Genomic DNA, 21,075 nt, shown 5'->3' on the forward strand with positions numbered 1-21,075 from the left:
GTCTTATGAATCATCCGGGTAGGGCAGCCCAGGCTTAGCTGAAGGAGTTTGTCCTTCTTCTCCCTGAATATGTTCACTCATGTTCACTCTACTAAGAGAGGGTCTCGTTTGTCAACTGGAACTGGGGTGCCTGTGTTTCAGACTCAGTGAGATTTCAGCAGCCTTCTAAGCCATTAATCAGGCAAAAATCATCAGTGGACAACGAGGGGAACGATGGCAAGGAAAAGGAGCTGAATGGGGAAAATCATTTTAATCTCATTAGCAAGTTATGCCTTAGACCAGTAATAAGTCAAGAAGCCATGAGTATCTCATGAAAGATGATTAACCTTGTATCTTTTAGGGGTCACTGATATATGAGCTCATTTATTAGACCTGCTTGATGGGGGAAGGCTGTTGCCATAATAAATGGAATTTTCTTCTTAAGTCTGTAGTTCATAAAGTCCCTATGACTGGCAAATGTAACCTATGCAAAGAGGGGTTAATATATGAACTTGGGGCACTCTCCTGAGCAAATAATCCTCTTTCAATGAGAAAGTAGAGGGATTGACCACTGTCAATGGCTAGAGAGTACATCCAGCTGTACAAAATGCAAACTTCTAGAAACAAGACCTCTTCTAATAACTGGACTCAGGCTGCACATATTTCTAGGAGGAGGAAGGGCATGATTTGGAGATCACAACTTCTTTGTGTTTAGACTGGGCATAGTGGTTCATACCTATAATCCTAACTATTCAGGCAGCTGTAAACAGGAGGATCTCAATTGGTGCAAGTCCGGAAAAAACTTTGAGACTCCACTCCCCACCACCTCCAGATCTGGAAAATAACTAAATAAAAGGGAAGGGTATGTTCTGAGTGGTAGAGCACATTCATAGCAAACAAGAAGCCCTGAGATCAAACCCCAGTAACATCACCATGTCACTCCCACCACCACCATCACAAAAACACTTTAAGGAAACAGGGGGTGTAAAGATCATAGCCAAACGGAGAATTGCAAAAGCAAATTTATACCATAAGAACCTTTATTGATTAGCTCCTTGGGGATCAGGTGCTGTGAATACTAAGGATTAAGTAGTTAACTTGTTTTTGAAACTTTTCTGAAATATTTTGTGCTGAACCATGTTACAGTAATTCCATCTTTCTCAGTGACTAGAGGTTGTCACTTTGGGCAGTTTGTAGTATTTTGTCCTAAAATATTTGTGCTTGTTATATAGATTATGTGAATATAAATATGAGTGGGGAGGAGGGGGCAGGGCTGAATGAGGAGGAATGGAGAGATGGACAAAGAGAAAAAAATTAGCCTGAATCTCCAAGCCCAGACGTTGCTTAAGTGAGATAATGAATTGACAGTCTTGCTTTAACCTTTTTGCTACCTTGGCTATGTTGGGCCTCCAGTGTATCCAGGTTTTATCATAGCTGGGAAGGGATGGCAGAATGGAAGGAACACACAGGGCTTAGGATCAGACAGACCTAGGCTCACTGTGAGTCTTCTGGGCTTTTTGGTGTGTTGTTTTTAACCACTGTAATCTTTAAGCAATTACTTAGCTTTTTGGAGTCCTCTATATCATATAGAACATAAGGTGTGCCTGCATTGTTGGGATTGAAGGCAATATAGGCCGACGATAAAAGGGAGATCCTGCTTAGTTCCTGATAGCTGTGATTAATAATTTTTAGATATGCTTATTGGAAAAAAATATAATACCCAATTTGGAGAAGGTAGCTAATGCTGTCTCTCTTCCAAATCTTCTACAAGAATATGATAGTCAGGGCTGGGGATATAGCCTAGTGGCAAGAGTGCCTGCCTCGGATACATGAGGCCCTAGGTTCGATTCCCCAGCACCACATATACAGAAAATGGCCTGAAGCGGCGCTGTGGCTCAAGTGGCAGAGTGCTAGCCTTGAGCGGGAAGAAGCCAGGGACAGTGCTCAGGCCCTGAGTCCAAGGCCCAGGACTGGCCAAAAAAAAAAAAAAAAAGAATATGATAGTCAAGTGGTTCAGTTGGGAATAGCAGTGGTCACCAAGACATTAGGGTCAGGCAAGATGTGGATATACCAACATTGGGGTTTCTGGAAAAAAGCCTAGCCTGTGTCTGTTTTGTTTAGTGAAGTTTTTGTCAAAAACTCATGCTTGATAGATAGAGCATTCTGAAAAAAAAGCAAGTGGTTGGAAAGATAAGGAGTCTTGGCCGGTGACTGTGGTAGCTAGTTAGTTGAAACCATTTGCAGCAGGAATAACAGGAGGATTGGATTTCATCTCTGTTGGTTGGCGTCCAGCAAGCTTTATGGAAGGAAAGCAACAACAAGAACAAAAAAGGAATGTGTGGCTACCAGTGCAGCCCATTTAATTCCAATCAAGCATTGTGTTTCCATATCCAAATCCATGCCTGAGAAGCCACACTGTGCTGAAGCCAGCTCCCTTCTGGTGACACATCTGGCCTAACAGCTGGGTGGCCAGGGAGTTTTTTTGGGGGGAGGGCTACCAGACAATAGGGTGCAATCCTCAGCTGCCTCATTTGCTTGTTTACTGTCACCAAGAACATCTGGGTGTGTGCAGCAGGGGGCAAACCTTGGAAACTTTCTTAAATGCTATCACCTTCCAGCTTCCAGCTGCCTTTGTGGGGAGAGAGGAGATTGACCAAGCTGGGGCCCTGCCAGGCCTCCAGGAGGCCATTTGTTTGGGAAAATCGCAGAATTAGTGTCAGCAAACAATACCTATCCTGCTGTGATCTTTGACTGGGAAAGAAGGAGAGAGGAGGAGAAGTGGGTTTCAGATGCACATCTGTGGCAGTTCTGGGCTACTAGACCAATATGCTGGCAGTAAAGAAAAAGAATCAGCCCAGCAGCAGGCAGAGAGGGGAAGTATATAACACTGTGCCACTGAGTTTTGAAGTTTTGTTTAGGTTTTATTGGATACATAGCATGTGTATCACACAGGCATTAAACGCTTGGACTTTGGAGTCCATTCTACACAAGCACACACACACAGTTCTGTTTCATTCTATCTTCCTGGGCTTGAGCAACTCATTTGCCCCACCCAGCCGATTAGAAAGAACCCACTCTAAAGTGAATGTGTAGCTTCCTTTACACAGGCAGAGGATGCCGGGTGCCAAAAAGTCACAGGCTTTTAAAAGGAATCCAGTGCAGCCAGCAGTTAGTTGTCATTGTTAATGGTTTCCTTATCTTTAAATGGGGGCTAATACAGGGTGTTGTGAGATAAAATGTCTAAAGTACTTAGCACAGTGTGGACTTCTAAATGAGGATGGCTGGTATGAGCTGATGATAGAGTAACCAAATCAGGACGGCACAGCCAGACTGGCAAAGGTTCAAGAACAGATCTACCTGGAGCATTTGTGTGCCTTTAGGAGTCTAACTCTTCATTCCTATGCCTCCATTTCCTCCTATGGGAAACGGGCATGGTCACACTACTTACTTCATGAGAGTACTGTTGGGTTACGATACATAGTAAGTGAGACCTCTGCCTGGCAGGTAGTGGGTACTATGAGAGTGTTGCTAGGGCTCACCCAGACATGTGATGAGGAGCCCAGGATCTGAGGTCTCTTCTTTAATTTCTCCCTTTGCTGTCAGACATTGGGAGTTTATGGAGGACAATGTGGTACAGAGATGCCAAAATCTCACACTAAGAGGGACTCGTCAAAATCTAAGCATAAGACTGATGGGTGTTTGTGGAGCACATATCTCTGTCCGTGTGTCTTCTAAGGGTGAGGCAGGGCAGGCAGGCAGATGAAGAATCCAGACACTCCCATTAGGAAAGCCCTCAAACCTCTTTCCTAGGCTACCAGAAAAGTCCCTTTCCTTCTTCCTTCAGTCTGAAAGTCCTGACTCAATTCATTCCTCCAGCACTGCCAACTGGTACCAACTTAAATAGAGTACTGTGAACACTGAGAAACAGTGAGTGGTCTTACTGCTAACTCCAAAAGGCAGTATTACATTCCCCAGCCCAAAGGAATCTCATTACAATCCTAACTCATCACTAAACCCCTTCTGCCAGCTGGAGGCTCAGATGGGAAGTGGAAAACCTCAGCTTTCAGTAAGGCTACAGAGCTACCTTTCAGCCCACTTAGAGGAAGTAGCTTAATGCAAATGATGTGATCTATGCCCAGAGAGAAACAAGATGTCAACAAAGGTCATTTGCTTGCAAAGGCAGTCCAGCTCAGAGAGAAAGTAGTACATTATTTGCCAATGTTAATAGTTTCAAGGCCAAGAGTGTCAGTGGTTAAATTTGGGTTCACAGAGGACCCAGTCCCCTAATTCACCCGCTTGTGTGGATGTTTTCTCACTGTGCTAGTGCCCGTCTGGACTCAGTCCCATGAAGGACAGCTCAGGCTGCTATGACCGCCACATCGGAGTGGACTGTTCAGATGGCTTCAATGGAGGCTGTGAACAGCTGTGTCTCCAGCAGACGGCACCCTTTCCAGATGACCCTGCATTGTACAACATTCTTATGTTCTGTGGGTGAGTTGAGCTGCCACCAAAATTGCTGAGCTACAGAAATTTTGAGTGCTAAAACTTGGAAAGTCCTTGTGAAGGAATTGTTACCTTAGGCTCCTCTTTAGGCTCCAAGGAGAGCATCTGTAGCATTTCAAGAAATGGCAAGCTTTTAAAATCTTGGTCAGGAGGACTGACCCTTCAGGAAAGTCTAGTCCAATCCTTGCAAATGTAGAACCCTACTCTCAGGGACTTTTCCTGCAAGGAAAATCAACCACATGGCTAATTAACCACATGGTTTGCTTAAGTCATGGCTTATTTACATGTTCCAAGTTGTGTTTGGAGGAGCTTATGTTAATTATGACACAAAAGCATTCTGTGGTCTAAAACATGGAGAGACTGTGTAAAATAAATCAGTGATTAAACCAATGTGGAGATCTTTGGAGGAGTAGAAACTTATCCCAATTCCTCCCTCAACGTCCCAGCATTTTGTCCAACTACCCTTCTCAGACAGAGTGATTGATCCCTCAGGGTAGAAAGCCCTTCGTAGTGGGTTAGCTGTCTCTAATACCTCATTTCATGTGTTTTCAGTGTAGCTCTGTAGGGGAACAGGGTAGGCAATACCACTCTACAAATAAGAAAATAAGAGTCCAGTGTGGTGACGTGTCTTCCTCAACACTGGAGAGTTGGTAAGTGGGGAAATTAGAATCAGAATTTAGGCCCTGTCTGGTTTTTTTTTAATTGGGTAATTTTCTCAAATTTAAAATTTTTATCCCTAAGTAGAATTATATTTAAAGATAGATTCCTGCTATATTTATCAAGAAATAAAGATTTAGCTCATTCTGCTATTCCCATAGTTTGCTTGTCTATCTTTACCTTCCCTTTCACTCTCTGTCTCTTCCCCTCCTTCTCCAATCTTTCTTCCTGCAAGTCAGACAGAGGCTTACTTTCTGCCACATAGTGCACTGACCATTATACTACAGAGGAGAGTCATTTCGTTTTTGCTCTCAAGAACACACCATCCAATAGACTTGCCATGGAAAGTGGTGTTTGTAGAAATATAGAGATGCTAGATTGCTCCTTAAAAGCCAGTGCCTACTGAGTGACCACATGAAGAACACCCAGTGGATTAATGCTGTTTTATTTATTTATTTTTTGTCCTTGATTGTTTTGCAACTGAGCACTTTTCATATTTTGTTTCTTGGGAAATTTCATTCCATAAATAGAAGTTTGCTCTCCATGTTCATGTTCTCTGTAATGGTATCATCAAGGTTGACCTACTTCCACTAATTAATTCAACCAAAATTCTATCCATTTAAAAAAATTAGTAAATATCTATTTGGTACTTACTTGCACAAGGAATATAGGTCTTAGTTATAGGTGAAACCACAGGCTACCAGATCTGGTATTCCTCATTTAAGGAGTTTGTATTGGGACACACACCAGGAGAAAGGAGGAGATGGGACCATGTGGAAGAAACAGCAAGCTATGGAGGATGAACTAAGAGGGAATTAACCAGTTTCAGCTGCCCACACACACATACACTGTTAATAGCACAAGGAAGGAGTCAGTTCACTACCTTGTCCCAGCCTTGGAAGAAGCCATGTGCATCGAGAGTTAAATCTGTTTGCCCCACTAAGGCAGGCAGCCACAACTGGACTTTGCTTTGCTCTTTCAGCTGAAATTAGGCATATATATGTCAGTACTATCCAAGGCACTATTATATATAGCCCGCCAAAAAAGATCTTGATTTGGGGTTCTTATATAAAGACCAGAATCACATGCACTTATAATCAAAGAGCTCTACTCATAACTGTTCACACAGTTGGTAAATGATGGAAAGTAGCAGTTAAACTTGGACAAACACAGGCCTCATTAGCACCTCTGCTAATAATAATAGCATTCACTGAGTACTGTTCTGTACTGAATAAGTTATTTTTTAAATTAATTTTTAAAATTTCATTGTAAAGGGTCATGTACAGAGAGGGGTTACAGTTACATAAGTCAGGTAATGAGAACATTTCCTTTTGAACAGTGTCACCCCTCCCTCATTCTCACCCAGTCTTTCCCCTTCTGTCTTGCCTTCCCCTCACGTACAGTTCATTTCCAAAATAGTGTCTAGTGGGTTTCACTGCTGAATTGGTTCACTCTTTGTCCTACCTTTTCTGTGCTTCCCCTTTCCCTCCCCAAATCAGATAAACTTAAATACAAGGCAAGGGGTACAGAAATCATAAACAGGGACAAAAGGGAATAAACCAAAGAAAAAAGGAAAGAAGAAGAACCGTAAAATATACAATAAAAAAACTCTTGCTTCCATTTTTTAGAGTTCATTTCCATAAGCATTTTGTGTAACTACTTCTTCTCCTTCTCCTTCTCCTTCTCCTTCTTTGCCAGTCCTGGGGGCTTGAACTCAGGGTCTGATCACTATCCCTGGCTTCTTTTTGCTCAAGGCTAGCACTCTACCACTTGAGCGACAGCACCACTTCTGGCTTTTTCTGTTTATGTGGTGCTAAGGAATCGAATCCAGGGCTACATACATGCTAGGCAAGCACTCTACCGCTAAGCCATTCCCAGCCAAGTGGTTCTTTATATTAAATATGTAGCTTTATCTAAACAACCCAGTGAAGCAGATACTTTCCCTTCTTGCAGTTTTGGGAAGTAAAACTCTAAGAAGTTTAATCAACTGCCCCAAGTTCACACAGTAATGGAGAGAGAGACTGCTATTGCAATAATGCTTCTCACTACTTAGACTATGATCTTTTTTTTTTTTTTTTTTTTGGCCAGTCCTGGGCCTTGGACTCAGGGCCTGAGCACTGTCGCTGGCTTCTTCCCGCTCAAGGCTAGCACTCTGCCACTTGAGCCACAGCGCCGCTTCTGGCCGTTTTCTGTATATGTGGTGCTGGGGAATCGAACCTAGGGCCTCGTGTATCCGAGGCAGGCACTCTTGCCATTAGGCTATATCCCCAGCCCTAGACTATGATCTTTTGTTCTTCCCTATAGCCATTATCTTATTATAACAAGTACTACAAATCGTGATATACAGTGTGCTTAATATCATAAGCAACTCTCACCTTGTGTTTTATAGGAAAACACCATTTAAATCATTTTTTATTTCTTTTCCAGCGACAGTATTATCAAAGAAAAACTCATTTGAGTTAATGAATGTTTATTCCTCATAATATAATTAAAATAAAACCCAATTAATGAGTTATGGAGCACTGACCTAATATTGCTTCTCCAATAGAGTAACATCATAGGGAGAGCACTGAAGAGGCAGCTCTCAGTTAATGGGGCATTTGGTGCTCACAACGTGTGCCCTGGTACCTATTTAGTTCAGGACAGTGACTGTGAATGGAGGGGTGTAGATGGATCTTATGTTTGGATACCTTCAAACAGAACACAGCGAGTGATCATAAATCTTCCTAATTTACTACTTGACATGTTATAGGACCCGATTAGAAAGCGATTAATTTCTTAAGCACAGTGTCATTTCTTTTGCTGCCTAATGATCTTACAAACAAATGCAGGATCTAGCTGCGTAGCTGTGTCCTGAGAAAGGCACTAGCTTATCTTGCATTTCAATGTGTTCAGTCATTTAGAAGCTTATCACCAGTGACTTTTACTTTGACCTATTTGGGGAAAAGACCATTACTAGAAGAGAGAACGTCCTATGTTCTGAAACACTTATCTTCAAAGGAAAAGTAAGAACTTTGGGGCTAAGGATGATGCTCAGTGATAAAGCACTGTTTTAGCATCAACAAGAACCTGCCTTTGATTTCCAGCCCAGGAAAGGGGGAGGGAAGGAAGGAAGGAATGAAAGAAGGAAGGGAGGGAGGAAGGGAGGGAGGGAGGAAGGAAGGAAAGAAGGAAGGAAGGAAGGAAGGAAGGAAGGAAGGAAGGAAGGAAGGAAGGAAGGAAGGAATAAAATGTTGAGAACTGTTCACAGATTTAAGAAACACAGTTGAACGAGGTCAGAATCAAATGGGAATATTACTGATTTTTGGCCCCCCAATACTCTCTAAAGGCATTTCTTCCCAATTTGTTGGGCTAACTTTCCCACATAGCTCATTGATAGGATGACTTCTTATCTTCAACTCTCTCCTGTGGTAGGTGCATTGAGGACTACAAGCTTGGTGTGGATGGGCGTTCTTGCCAGCTTGTCACAGAGACCTGCCCAGATGGAAGTGACTGTGGCGAGAGCAGGGAGCTTCCCATGAACCAGACTCTCTTTGGGGAGATGTTCTTTGGTTACAACAACCAAACCAAGGAAGTAGCTGCTGGACAGGTGCTGAAAGGAACCTTCAGGTGAAGCTTGTGTGCAAATAACTGGTTATTCAGGGCTGTCCCTGGCTCCATTCCCCTAAGAGGTTTACACTCTCCACATGCTAAACCCCCAAAGGGACCATGGGAGCTTGCCCATTGTCATTACCAAATCTGTTCTTTTTCCAGAATCCACAAATCATATTTCCCCTGGGTGTGTAGTAAAATACTAAAGATTTTACCTGGCCCAGGAAAAAGCTGTATGGATGTCATTCTCAAATGCTCCACTGCCTCTCCCTTTCCAAGGGACAATATGTAAGTGTGAGTCCGTGTACAACAGCCATTCTCATGGTGTGAAGCAAGGATCCTGTAGGTCCCTGGATTGTGTCAGAGTGCACTTAGGGTCCTGACATTTGTGTTTGCTTCACATATTTCAATTCAACCTATTTCAATAAACTAGATTCTGTGATGAGAAATGAGAATCTAATTCCCTTCTATTAAGTCAAACATTTTAAAACTCTTTTATAAAAGTAAAATAAGGCTATCCTTGTTTTTCATAGACAATATTGATTGGGCCTATGATGGTTACTTTTAAAAGAATGAATTTAAATTTTTGTTTTAACCTTTTTAAAAAATTTATTGTTATTGTCAAGGTGATGTACAGAGGGGTTACAGTTACATAGGTCAGGTAATGAGTACATTTCTTTCTGAACAATGTCACCCCTTTCCTTGTTTCCTCGTTCCTGGCCCTCTTCATCCACAAATTGTATATTATAACTCATTTTCAACATAGTGTCTATTGAGTTTCCCTGCTGAATTAGTTCACCCTTCCTCTCACCTTTTCGGTGCTTCCTCTACCCCTCCCCCAAACAGATAAACTTACATACAAGACCAAAAGCACAGAAATAAAAAAGAGTAACAAAAGGGGAGAAACAGAAAAACAAAACAGAAACACAAAAAGCAGCATCAAAAATCTCTTGGGGCTTGAACTCAGGCCCACAGCTCCAATTCTGGCTTTGTTTGTTTGTTTGTTTGTTTAGTAGCTAACTTTTATCCCTGATCCTTCATTCTTAGCTTTCCGGGTAGCTAGGATTACAGGCATGAGTCAATAGCACCTGTTTATTTAAATTTCTGATGTGATATAGATACAACATAGTTTGGACATTCAATTCTTTTTTAAAGAGTATAAAGGAGTTATGAGAATAAAATGTATCAAATGGTTGATTTAGAATACTTCTAGGCAATTCTTCACTTGATCCCAATCTGTTGTATTTTGCACTATTTAAATATATTTTCCTGAGAACAAATGGGAAATGTTTTCTAGGAGATGATGATAATGTTGATTATGATGATGATAAGGAGGAGGAGGAGGAAAAGGAGGAAGAAGAGGAGGAGGGGAGATCTCAGTAATATGGACTAGCTGCTGATAACCTGGGCCTTAACTTTATAAACAAACTAGTAGCAAATTTTGGGCTCGTTCTTGTAGTCCCTTGTCCCTTCTTGCAGGTCCCTTTGTGGCTGGAGTCTTCACTGAAGTGTAGAAATGAAACTTGAGTATGGCCATGTCTCAAGAGGGGTTGCAGAGTAGGGCCTGGGGTGGGAGGGAGATTCCACCCCTTCAGTCACTTTTTCACTCCCCTGCACCCTCTCTCTCTCTCTGACTCATGGGTCTTACTGTGTGGAGGGCAGGGTGAGGAGACTCTTTTGGCCCAAAAATATTTTACATTGTGTCATGAAATACAGACTGCCTACCAAGGAGTGAGAACCACCTGGACCCTCAGTAATTTTAAAGTCTACTCTGTTTCTAGGCAAAACAACTTTGCTCGTGGTTTAGACCAGCAGCTACCTGATGGGCTGGTGGTGGCCACTGTCCCGCTGGAGAATCAGTGCCTAGAGGAGATTTCAGAGCCCACCCCTGACCCTGACTTCCTCACTGGTGAGTATGCCTTCCATTAGCCAGCACAACCCAGCCATTCTTGTATGGTTTTTAAAAAGCCCAGTCTCTTGATCTTAGCACATTTTAGCTTCTAAGCCAATGATTTCTTTGATAGAGGATAAATGCCCATTTTAAAATCACTAGTAGGATTATTTTTCAGAAAAATTGTCATGATCTTACTAGTAGTATTTCTTGATACTTTCATAGGGATGCTTTGAAGACAAATGCAGTAACAGATGTGAAAGAGTATAGAGTTTTGGGTGGAATTAAAAATAAGCAGGTCACAGAGGCAGAGGGAGAAGCTAGATTGCTATTAGTTCATGTATGTATGTATGTGCATATATATATATATATGCATATACTGCTTTTGAGTTCCTTGAACGTACTTATGGAGCACTGTGAGGGAATAAGACATGATCAGAGCTTTGTTGTCAGATGACTCTACGTTGGATTTCTAGCTCTACTACATTCTACCTGTGTGGTCTGAGATGACATGGCCTCGTTGCCCTTGTGATAAGATGGGGACAATCTTATGAGTTGTGCTGAGCCTGAGGCATTCTTTCTCTGGCTTATATTATTGGGTGTGAGTTAATTGGAAGAGACAATAACCAAGTTTTCTGCTCCTTCTTGTGCCTCTTAAGACTCCTGCTCAGCACCTCCTGGACTAAAGAAGGGACTTGAAGTGCTCCATGGACTCATGAGAGGCAACTCAATGGGATTTAACATCACTTGTTGAAAGCTTATGTATGAGTCCAATTCATTGTTAGCTGTGTTTATTTCCCTATAACTTCCATCCCTTCTTCATTCTAAGTCTTATTCTGTATCTTCTCTTTTTTCCTTCCTTCCTGAAAGTTTGGGCTGAAGACAGGCCTCCCCATGATATTAAGTTATGGTTACACTTTAGTTTAGACTTGACAGGGGTGAGAAGTAGGTCAACCTGAGGAAATATAGCATAGTGATTTATAGATCTAGTTCTAAAGCCTGACCACTGTACTCAGTTCCTCATGTTACCTACCTGCGCCTTAGTTTCTCTTATCTGTAAAAATGAATATCACAATACTGTCTTCCTCACAGAATTGATAAGAATGAAAAATTAACATTCATAAAGTTTTATAGTAGTTCCCAATACACAATAAAATATGTTTGTTAACTAAGTAAATGTAACAAAGAAATAGAGTATCAAAACAAGCAAATTATATCTTCCTTACAGAGAAAAAAGGAAAAGAGAAAAGGTGAATATTATAGAGGTGTGTCACATATATACATGAAAATAGCATAATGGCACCCAGTAAAAATCTTAAAAGCGTGGGGGGCAGGGAGGGGAATCAAGAAAGAGTAATACTGAAGAATGAATTCGATCAAAGCACATTATATGCACACATGCAGATATCACAGTGAAACCATTTTGTACAATTAACTTATGATAATTTCTAAAAGAGAGTAAACAATTAGATATATTCTAGATCAGCAATGAATCTCCTTAAAATGATTTGCCTATGAGAGGCTACACACACACACACACACACACACACACACACACACACACACACTGAAGAAATTACAATGCAGTCTTAAGACTACCTCTAAAGCCTTACCTTTAGCATCAGTGAATCTAGATTCCTTGGTTTCTATATTATTTGCCAAGAAAAATGGGGTTTGTGAAAAGTCTTGTAAAGGAGGCTTCAGATGATATCTACTAACAGGAAAGGTTCTACATTTATCCTCAGCTTTAATATCCTCCACAATGACCGCTTTCTCAAACTTTCTAGCTCACCATTGGCTGAATCTCTCTTCAGTGATCAGGCCCAAGAAGATATTCTAGAAGAGGCTTGCATACTCCCAGTAGCTTTCCAGGAAGAAAGAGGGGATGGAGCTGATAAATATCAGAATCTGCACTTGAGGAAATAAGGAAAATTTCAACTATGGTCCTCATCCAAGACAATCTTTTTTCTCTCTGTGCTGTTGGACCTTTCCTAATGAAGCTTATTTGAGATTAATTTTTTTAAAAAAAGAAAGAAAGACAATGAAAAGAAAGCAAAGAGAAAAGAAAAAGGAGGAAAGAAAGAAAAAAGGAAGGAAGATGGGAGGGAAACAGGAATGGGGAGAGAGAAGAAAGGAAGGAAGGAAGGAAAGACGGAAGGAGAGAGGGAGAGAGGAAGGAGGGAAAGGAGGGGGGAGGGAGGGAGAGTGAGGGAGGGAGTGAAGGAGGGAGGGAGGGAGGTACCAGATGTGACCATTCCATTTTCATGATTCCAAAGCATTCCTGAAAATGGAGCCATCACTCTTCCTAACTGGACTACTTTTTGACTCTTTTTAATTTAGATGAAGTGGAACTAAGTAAGCCGAAGAAAATGCATTTCTATTGATACAAAAAAAAAAAGAGTGATTTCCTCCCACCAAATACCTAGAAGGGGTGATGCTTAGCTAAATGTATCTCATTTGAACTCTTAATTTTGGCAATATTTCAGGAGTAACTTTCCTGAGAGTCATATAGTGAATTTTGTATTCTGTCGTACTCTGTATTATTGCAGGTCATATTTCCCATAAACCTACAAGCTTAGCAGATTTTAAAGGTGAAATGATCCCTAGAAAGAAATTATATCAACATTTATAAGCATGCTTTTTTCATGGAAAAAGCAAATCTCCATTCGTAAGGGGTCTTGGTCCTCATCTATGTTTGTGATGACTATCCTCCCCTCAGCAATTCACACTAGTATCCAAGAAGCCTGCAGGAACGAAATCCCTTTCACTGTGCTTAACCCAGCAATTCTCAGACAAACTTAACTAGAGGTTCTTTTTTGCATATAATGTCTGTTTATTTCCATCTGGTAGAATTAGTAAGGAATGCACTGGAAAATACTGGTTTGTTGTTATAGGTTGTGTAGAAATACATGAAGGCCAACCAAATGGATAGAGGCTCTTTATTCTGAATAGGTTATAGCAAGGGACAGCAGTGATCACTTGTATTCTAGCAGAGAATCAAAGTCAGGAAGAGACATGGGGCAGCTTCATGGTAGAAAGAGGGAACATGGCAGGTGTGGCTGGAAGCTATTGGCATAGGGACATTGTAGGTGAGCTATTCAGAAGTAGATATTCTAGGTTTTTGATTAGGGGTCAGTATTTGGCTTTTTATGCATGGATCCAGGAAGTCAGAACAAAAATTTAAGAAGCTATCAATTACTATTGAAAATCTTTGTTGTTTGGGACCAATTGTTGTGGTATTTATTATTTGGATTCTTAGGCTATTCATTGGAGATGGTGGTCTGTTTTCCAATAAGTGTGATTTGCAGCTAGAATACTGCTTTACTGGGTGGGTTATTATAGACATTGGTCTGGATGTTGAGCTTTAGAGTATGGTATGTTTAGGATTTTGCTTTCTATATCTGCCCAGCATTTGTCTATTTGTCTATTCATTTGAGAAAATAAATGAAGTCCAGAGAGCTAGTAAAGGAGGTAGAAGAGGGTGCTGTTCACATTTATAGGACTTATTGGTGCTACAGTCATTAAGATTATTCAAAGGAATACACATAGATTTAGACACATAGATTTAGAAATTTGAGGAGGGGTACACATATCATATTTCAAATAAAATAAGAGAAAGCTAATGCCCGCCCTTCCTTCCTTCCTTCCTTCCTTCCTTCCTTCCCTCCTTCCTTCCAAATTATACATGGGGCTGCATGATGATTCTATTCTCAAGTTAAAAACAAAAAAAAAAACAACAAAAAATAAGTAATGGTTTTTTATTCTGGAGAAAACATCATCAGATATATTTTGTTTGAAAAAAAATAAGACAAAAGAGACATTTGGCAGAAATGTGTCCCAAAGTAATAATAAAATGAAATGAAAAAAATACATAAAATAAAAACTCATTGTGACTGCAAGTCAAGAGCATAGTGAGCAATAAGCATGTGATTCAGCTACAAAACATACATTTTAAAATATCCCTTTCATTTTTAAATAGTGGAAATATTATCTAAAACTAGGCACAGAAAACACATTTCCTAAACATTAACAGTTACAGGCACAAGTACATGCATTAGACTTATTGGGTCATTAAGTATTAGAGTCTGGTTATTTGGTGCATCCTGGGTAGATACTGTCACTCCTACCATCCCACCAACAGCTATATATTTTCCTTTAGTTTTCTTCTTGCTATTATTCTGGATCGACACCTAGGAAGCCATAATAAAGGAATAGTTTAAGAAATGTCAAGTTTCCACAGTGAGGGGTGGCAAGAGAGAGGCAAGGAGGGAGGGAGAAGACAGCATCCTAGAGAGTGCATGTGCATTATGGTGCTTTATATTTTCTTAAAGTCCTTTTATGTCCATGATTTCACTCTGCTCTTGCAATCTACCTGTGTAGTAAACAGGGTGAACACCATTATCCCCACTTTTCAGATATGAAAACTGAAACAAATGAGTTGTTTATGCCCAAATGCACACAGCAGGTGGCTATTGTAGATTTGAAAAGGAAGCAAGAGGTCATCTCCACTAAACTCTCACTTTACAGATGAAACAAATGGGAACCAAAATATTCCCAGTCAGGTAGCCAGAGAGAGGATACTGTGAGAAATGAGAGAACAGAAGACCGTGGGTGTCAGAGGGACTCATCTGAAATACCTACTGCATCAACATACCCAGCCTGAACTGTAGCCTCCTGTTTTTTCACCTATTTCTTTACCCACCAGGAAACATTTTGGATAAAGGGAGCTTTCTCTGATAAGTTGAAAAATCTTTATTTATGGGACTTGCTATGTTTTATAAATAGGCATGTTCAAATAGCAACAAGGCTGATATGCTGACAGAGCCATTATACTGAATAGCTCTACATACCATAGATATCTGATGCTCCAATGAGATCTGTCTTTGAGGTATGTGACTGAAGTCTTAGACTTGTAAAGTTAGAATTTGGATGTTATGCTTTTGAAGTTAACATAAAGGTTAAAAGCCACAGTATGTAATAATATGATGGTCACTCCAGTACTACAATGCCCTTAATGAAGAACACTTGATAGTTTTAAAAAATATTGAAAACCTTTTCTTCATTTTAGGGAAGTTATCTTTGATTACCCAAGATAAAATTTAAGCAATTGATTTACTAAGCACCTTTCCTGACCTTTATTCTTTTTGCTTTACCAATAATTACTCCTGTATGATTCACACAGAAATGGAAATTTGGTAATTACTCATCTAATTTGATCAGAGTTGACAAGGAACTAATTAATCCTTCCTACTCTTCATTCAATTTAGGGATTAAAGTAGTTAATTTGTCTTAAAGGAAGCATGAGTTGAAGTAGCAGAACAATTCACTATATGTATTTTGATGCCACTGTATTGTACATATGCATACTACATAGTATATTTCATATTAATTTACTATATATATTTCTGTGTACATATATTTATATATACTCATAGATGTATATATATACATATATTTATATAATTTACACAGGTATAAATATTAGGTACAGAAATATAGTTAAGGTTGCTTTTCTTTTTTTTTTTTTTTTTTTTGGCCAGTCCTGGGGCTTGGACTCAGGGCCTGAGCACTGTCCCTGACTTCTTTTTGCTCAAGGCTAGCACTCTGCCACTTGAGCCACAGCACTACTTCTGGCCATTTTCTGTATACGTGGTGCTAGGGAATCAAACCCAGGGCTTCATGTATACGAGGCAAGCACTTTTGCCACTAGGCCATATTCCCAGCCCTTAAAGTTGCTTTTCTAAGCCTAGAAATGTGAGTTTTTAGATTTCCTGCATCCTAATTATTTTGTTTCTGTAGCATTTTATACTTATAATAGTAACTAGGGTTCAAATAGGATATACTGTTTCTTGGCAGCAAAAAAGAACATCTCACCAATAACATCTCCAAAAGACTCTAAAAACGTGTTTGTTAAGAAGGATCTTGGGTAAGTAATTGCATTCTCAAAACTTGTTTCCCATCAGTAAAATGGGTACCAAAGTGCCTCTCACATTGCCTGGCACAGAGCTGCTAATTCGATATTTGACCATTGCTGACACTTAATGATTTTGTCGTCCTGACACTTCTTTCTGGTAAAGAAGAAATAAGCATTATCAGCCTCCAAGTAATTAAAACTTAAATACCAAACACAAATCAGCTAAATGAGACAGAAAAATCAATGGTATCAGATATGTGAGCTGAGTCAATTACTGCAACTATTAAAAAGGGTAAAACTGGAGTTACAGTAAGCCTAGAGTTTAATATAAATTTATTATAGAGACATTGCAGTGGAGCAGAATCTTGGGCACATCTGAGCGCAGGCAGATTTGCTGTCCCCACCTTGGCGTACCAATATCTTAGGGAGCTTACGTTTGATCTTGATGCACTCATTTGTAAACTACAAATATCAACACCTACCTTACAAGGATCAAATGGCTTAATATATGTATCATGCTTAGCAAAATGCCAGGCACAGAGTATCAGTTCAACAGAGGATAGTTTTGCAACTACAATTCTAGACATTCTCTTCAAAGAATGCTTCATTGTTTTCTTACAGTTACAATCCTTGACCTGATCAAGTTGGTCTTGCTTTTCCACTTGGCTCTTATGGATCAGTCTTTAACACTGACGCTGCATCTCCTCTGTCCCCAGGGATGGTGAACTTCAGTGAAGTGTCCGGATACCCTGTGCTACAGCACTGGAAGGTCCGGTCTGTGATGTACCACATCAAACTCAACCAAGCAGTCGTATCTCAGGGTGAGCACTGAAACATGCTCTTTCCCCTTGTCTGTAGCACTGGGAACTCTTTCCAAGGCAGTATACTTTTAGCCCTATTGTTGAAGAAGTAGCCTGTAAGTAGCCATGCCATGAGATAAGAAATCTCTATACTCAGATTCACTCTTATGGGTAAATGGTTAGAATGAGATTCTTTTCTAAGTACTGATAAAATTGCAAGTTGTATCTTGGACTATAGAAGGCATGGGATTATTAAGACTGGGAGGAGGATAAAAGAAGAAACTATAATTTGTTTCCTGAGGTCATCCAGAGTGGGAGGGAGATAATAATTTAGAAATTGACACAATAAACCATTAAAAAATTTAACAATTTAGAGATCCTACATTAGTATCATAAAGAAAAGAGAGAAAGATAGGGGGTTAGAAAAAGAAGGGGAAAGACAGCACCCAGGCCCCGTGTTCAAGCCTTACAACCAAACTAAAAGGAAACATCTGAAGTTCTTTAAGCAGCAAGCATGTACTGTAGAGATGCCATGTTCCAGAACAGCTGGGCACCAGTGGCTCACACCAGTAATCCTAGCTACTCAGGAGGCTGATATCTGAGGGTCACAGTTCAAAGCCAGCCTGTGCAGGTGTGTCCTTGAGACACTTATCTCCAATAAACTACTCAGAATAGGCTGGAAGTGGTGCTGTGGCTCAAGTGGTAAAGTGCTAACCTTGAGAAACAGAATATCAGGGACAATGCCCAGGCCCTGAGTGCAGGTCCAGGATTGGCATGCACACACACACACACACACACACACACACACACACACACACACACCAGAGCCATAGAGGGCTATAACTATGTATAGTAATATATTTACATAGAACATATATGTTATATATAAAAACGTAGGTATAATATATCTAGGATGACACAGACTTAAAAGGACATTGCTACATGAATGGGCAACCATAATCCATTGAGGATATAGAACTTTTCTCTGTAAGATATAACAGGACTCAACTGTTTTCATTTGAGAGAGTTCTTGGCAAAAAGGGTTGAGGAATTTATTGAAGGAAATTTTGCAGTTGCAGAACATGTAGAAAGAACTAAGATGTTCTTCCTTCTACAAAACCCATAATGATTGAAACTACCATTCACACATTCAGTTTGTACCCAGCATTGATTCTAGATATGACAGAGATTCAGCAATCCAATATCTCTGTTGCTGGAGCCTTTCAAAGTCTTCTGATGGTTTCACAAGTGATTTGTAGCTTGACAAATGAGTTCTCATGCCTGGGCTAGACTCTAGTTTGCCCAGCTAGGACACGAGTGTGGAGGAAGGAAGGCTCTCTAAAGTTGTCCAGATATAGACGGGATTGGATTTGGAAAATTTACCACAGGACATCTTTACTATGAGTACTGTTCTCATAAAGAGAGCAAGAAAGAACAAGAATAGTTGGTTGTGGAGGAGATGAATAGAAAACCAACCCTTCTTCCCTTGTCATTTGCCAGTCCTTTTATTTTTGATTCTTCAGAAATAAAATGTAAGTAGAGTATCAGTGACTTTTCTTACTTTTCTGTTATACACTGTCTTCTTATTTCCCATGGCTCTGTCTAAAGAAAATAGTTGCCAACTTTTCTGGTCACAGCTAATAATTGAATACATTTTATGTCATGACCTTGTGGATCCAACCCCCCACAATCATACAACACATTGTTTATGAGATGGCATTTCATCTTACTATGTGCAATGTTCTCTGGCAGTATTGTTGTTTTTATTTTAGCCTATGCTACTTTCCTCTTAAATATTATTATTTGAACTGACTACATTGATTCAATGTCATGATCTGCAGTTTGAGGGGGAAAAACAGTTACTTAAGAGCGTAGAGGTTTTGTAGTATTCTGCCTAACTTGCAAACAGTTAATGGCACAAACAGTTGGCTTGACAAGACATCAGTTTTGGGAGCTGAAACATCTGATTTGGCTGCACAGTTTACCTTAGCCACTTCTCTGATATCACTCCTGGGTCACACAGTCTCAGCTGGGGATGGATTGCCTTGGGATGCATGTATCCAAACGGCAAGTCCTCACTCTTCTTATTGCCCCACAGCCTTCAGCAATGCTCTCCACTCCCTGGATGGGGCTACATCTCGTGCAGACTTTGTAGCCTTGTTGGATCAGTTTGGCAACCATTACATCCAGGAAGCTGTCTATGGCTTTGAGGAGTCCTGTTCGATCTGGTACCCAAACAAGCAAGTCCAGCGGCGACTTTGGATGGAGTATGAAGACATCAGTAAGGGTGAGTGGCATTTTCAGCAGAAGAACCTACAGCTCCCTCAGGTACCAGCTGTCCTTCTATAACCATGTGGCTGACTATAAGAAGTTGCCTGTATGAATTCAGATATCCTATTCATGCTGTGTGCTTCTCCCTAGCATGTCCCAAGTTTAGTCAGTAAAACCAAATCTCACCTGAGGTTGATTCAGGGAATTTTAGAATCAGGAGTGTGTAAAAACTGTATGGTCACTGTATTAGTTACCATAGAGAGAGTCTACTGAGGATTTTATAACCACCATCTTCTGCTGTCAGAATGAAGACATTATCAGACTGCTGTTGTGGAATAAGTAAACTGGAGAGAATTCTTCAATCTTCCCTACTACCTCTTGCCCAAGCCAACCCCAAGATATGATTTAGCACTCCCTTACTGCACACACACACACACGCACACACGCACACACACACACCACTTCCTCATTCCATCCTGCCCTATGTGTAGGCTCATTTTTTCCTATTCATCTATGTAATGATGAAATATCCCCTCTACTATGTGTTTAAATGGTACAGATAAACCCTTATTGCTGTCTTAAGAGAAAGTTAATAGTCCTAATAGTATAAGAAATTATAATTTTTTAAGTCTTCTGAGCACTTTCTGGAATAGTAGTAATGTCTAGTATACCTGTAATCTGTTCAACCAAAACTGCTTTAAATGGCCATTTATGTAATTTCTCCTGAGCTTATCTCAACAATATTGTGATGAGGCCATGTGAGCAAGTGATGAATTAGCACAATGAAATTCAAGAAATGGGTCATCTTAAGACAGCAATGAAGGGTTCCTCCAAAATAAGCGACCACTCTGCTTTCAGTAGGACATCCAAGAGAGAAAATACACCCTTGTGCCTATGGCACTATTGGCTCTGTGAAGTTCGTATATATCCTAATTTTGTCTTATGAAGAGGTGACAAAGCACAGATAGTGTCTCTGCTGGCTGAGTTCTTTCTTTAAGGAACAAGAGATTTGTTTCTGGGTCACCATTTACTGAGACCATTCCACCTTAATACGGATTCCTGTAACTCCAAGATGCAACCACAGGCTCCTGGTATCCCTTCAAACTCCAGAATCTTAATGCTGCTCTGATTCCATTTTGCTAAGCGAGCAGTCTAATGTAAGCAAATGTGGATGAGACCAGTTTCAGCTGGCAAGACCTTCTGGTGTTTCTATGCCAGTACACAGGGACTGAACTAAAAGGCTCAGTCCTCCACTATTTCTGTCTGCCAATTGCTCAAGGATTGCCAGGGCCAGAGATTTCCAGAAGAGGAAAATTTGACCTTCTTAAGATAAAATCCAATGATTTTACACATTTCTTCTCTTCCAAGCATCACAGTGTCCTTTAGGTAATTTTGTCCATGGTTGTGGCATTTTTTTCCTACTTCTCCTGCTACCAAGCCTCTTTTTCCATTCAGAGGACAGTGTTGCC

At 40.4% G+C, this 21,075-nt stretch overlaps 1 protein-coding gene across 1 annotated transcript in view; it reads left to right on the forward strand.

The window, feature by feature from the left end:
• Astn1 (astrotactin 1) overlaps positions 1-21,075 on the forward strand; it is a 308,349-nt gene that overhangs the window by 217,788 nt on the left and 69,486 nt on the right. Inside the window, exons 12-16 of the mRNA XM_048357089.1 lie at positions 4,304-4,470; positions 8,554-8,748; positions 10,512-10,639; positions 17,252-17,356; positions 19,434-19,622. Of these exons, the coding sequence (XP_048213046.1) occupies positions 4,304-4,470; positions 8,554-8,748; positions 10,512-10,639; positions 17,252-17,356; positions 19,434-19,622 (784 nt within the window). The remainder of the gene's footprint in view (positions 1-4,303; positions 4,471-8,553; positions 8,749-10,511; positions 10,640-17,251; positions 17,357-19,433; positions 19,623-21,075) is intronic.

The sequence above is a fragment of the Perognathus longimembris genome, chromosome 11 (assembly GCF_023159225.1).
Source record: "Perognathus longimembris pacificus isolate PPM17 chromosome 11, ASM2315922v1, whole genome shotgun sequence".
NCBI lineage: Eukaryota > Metazoa > Chordata > Mammalia > Rodentia > Heteromyidae > Perognathus > Perognathus longimembris.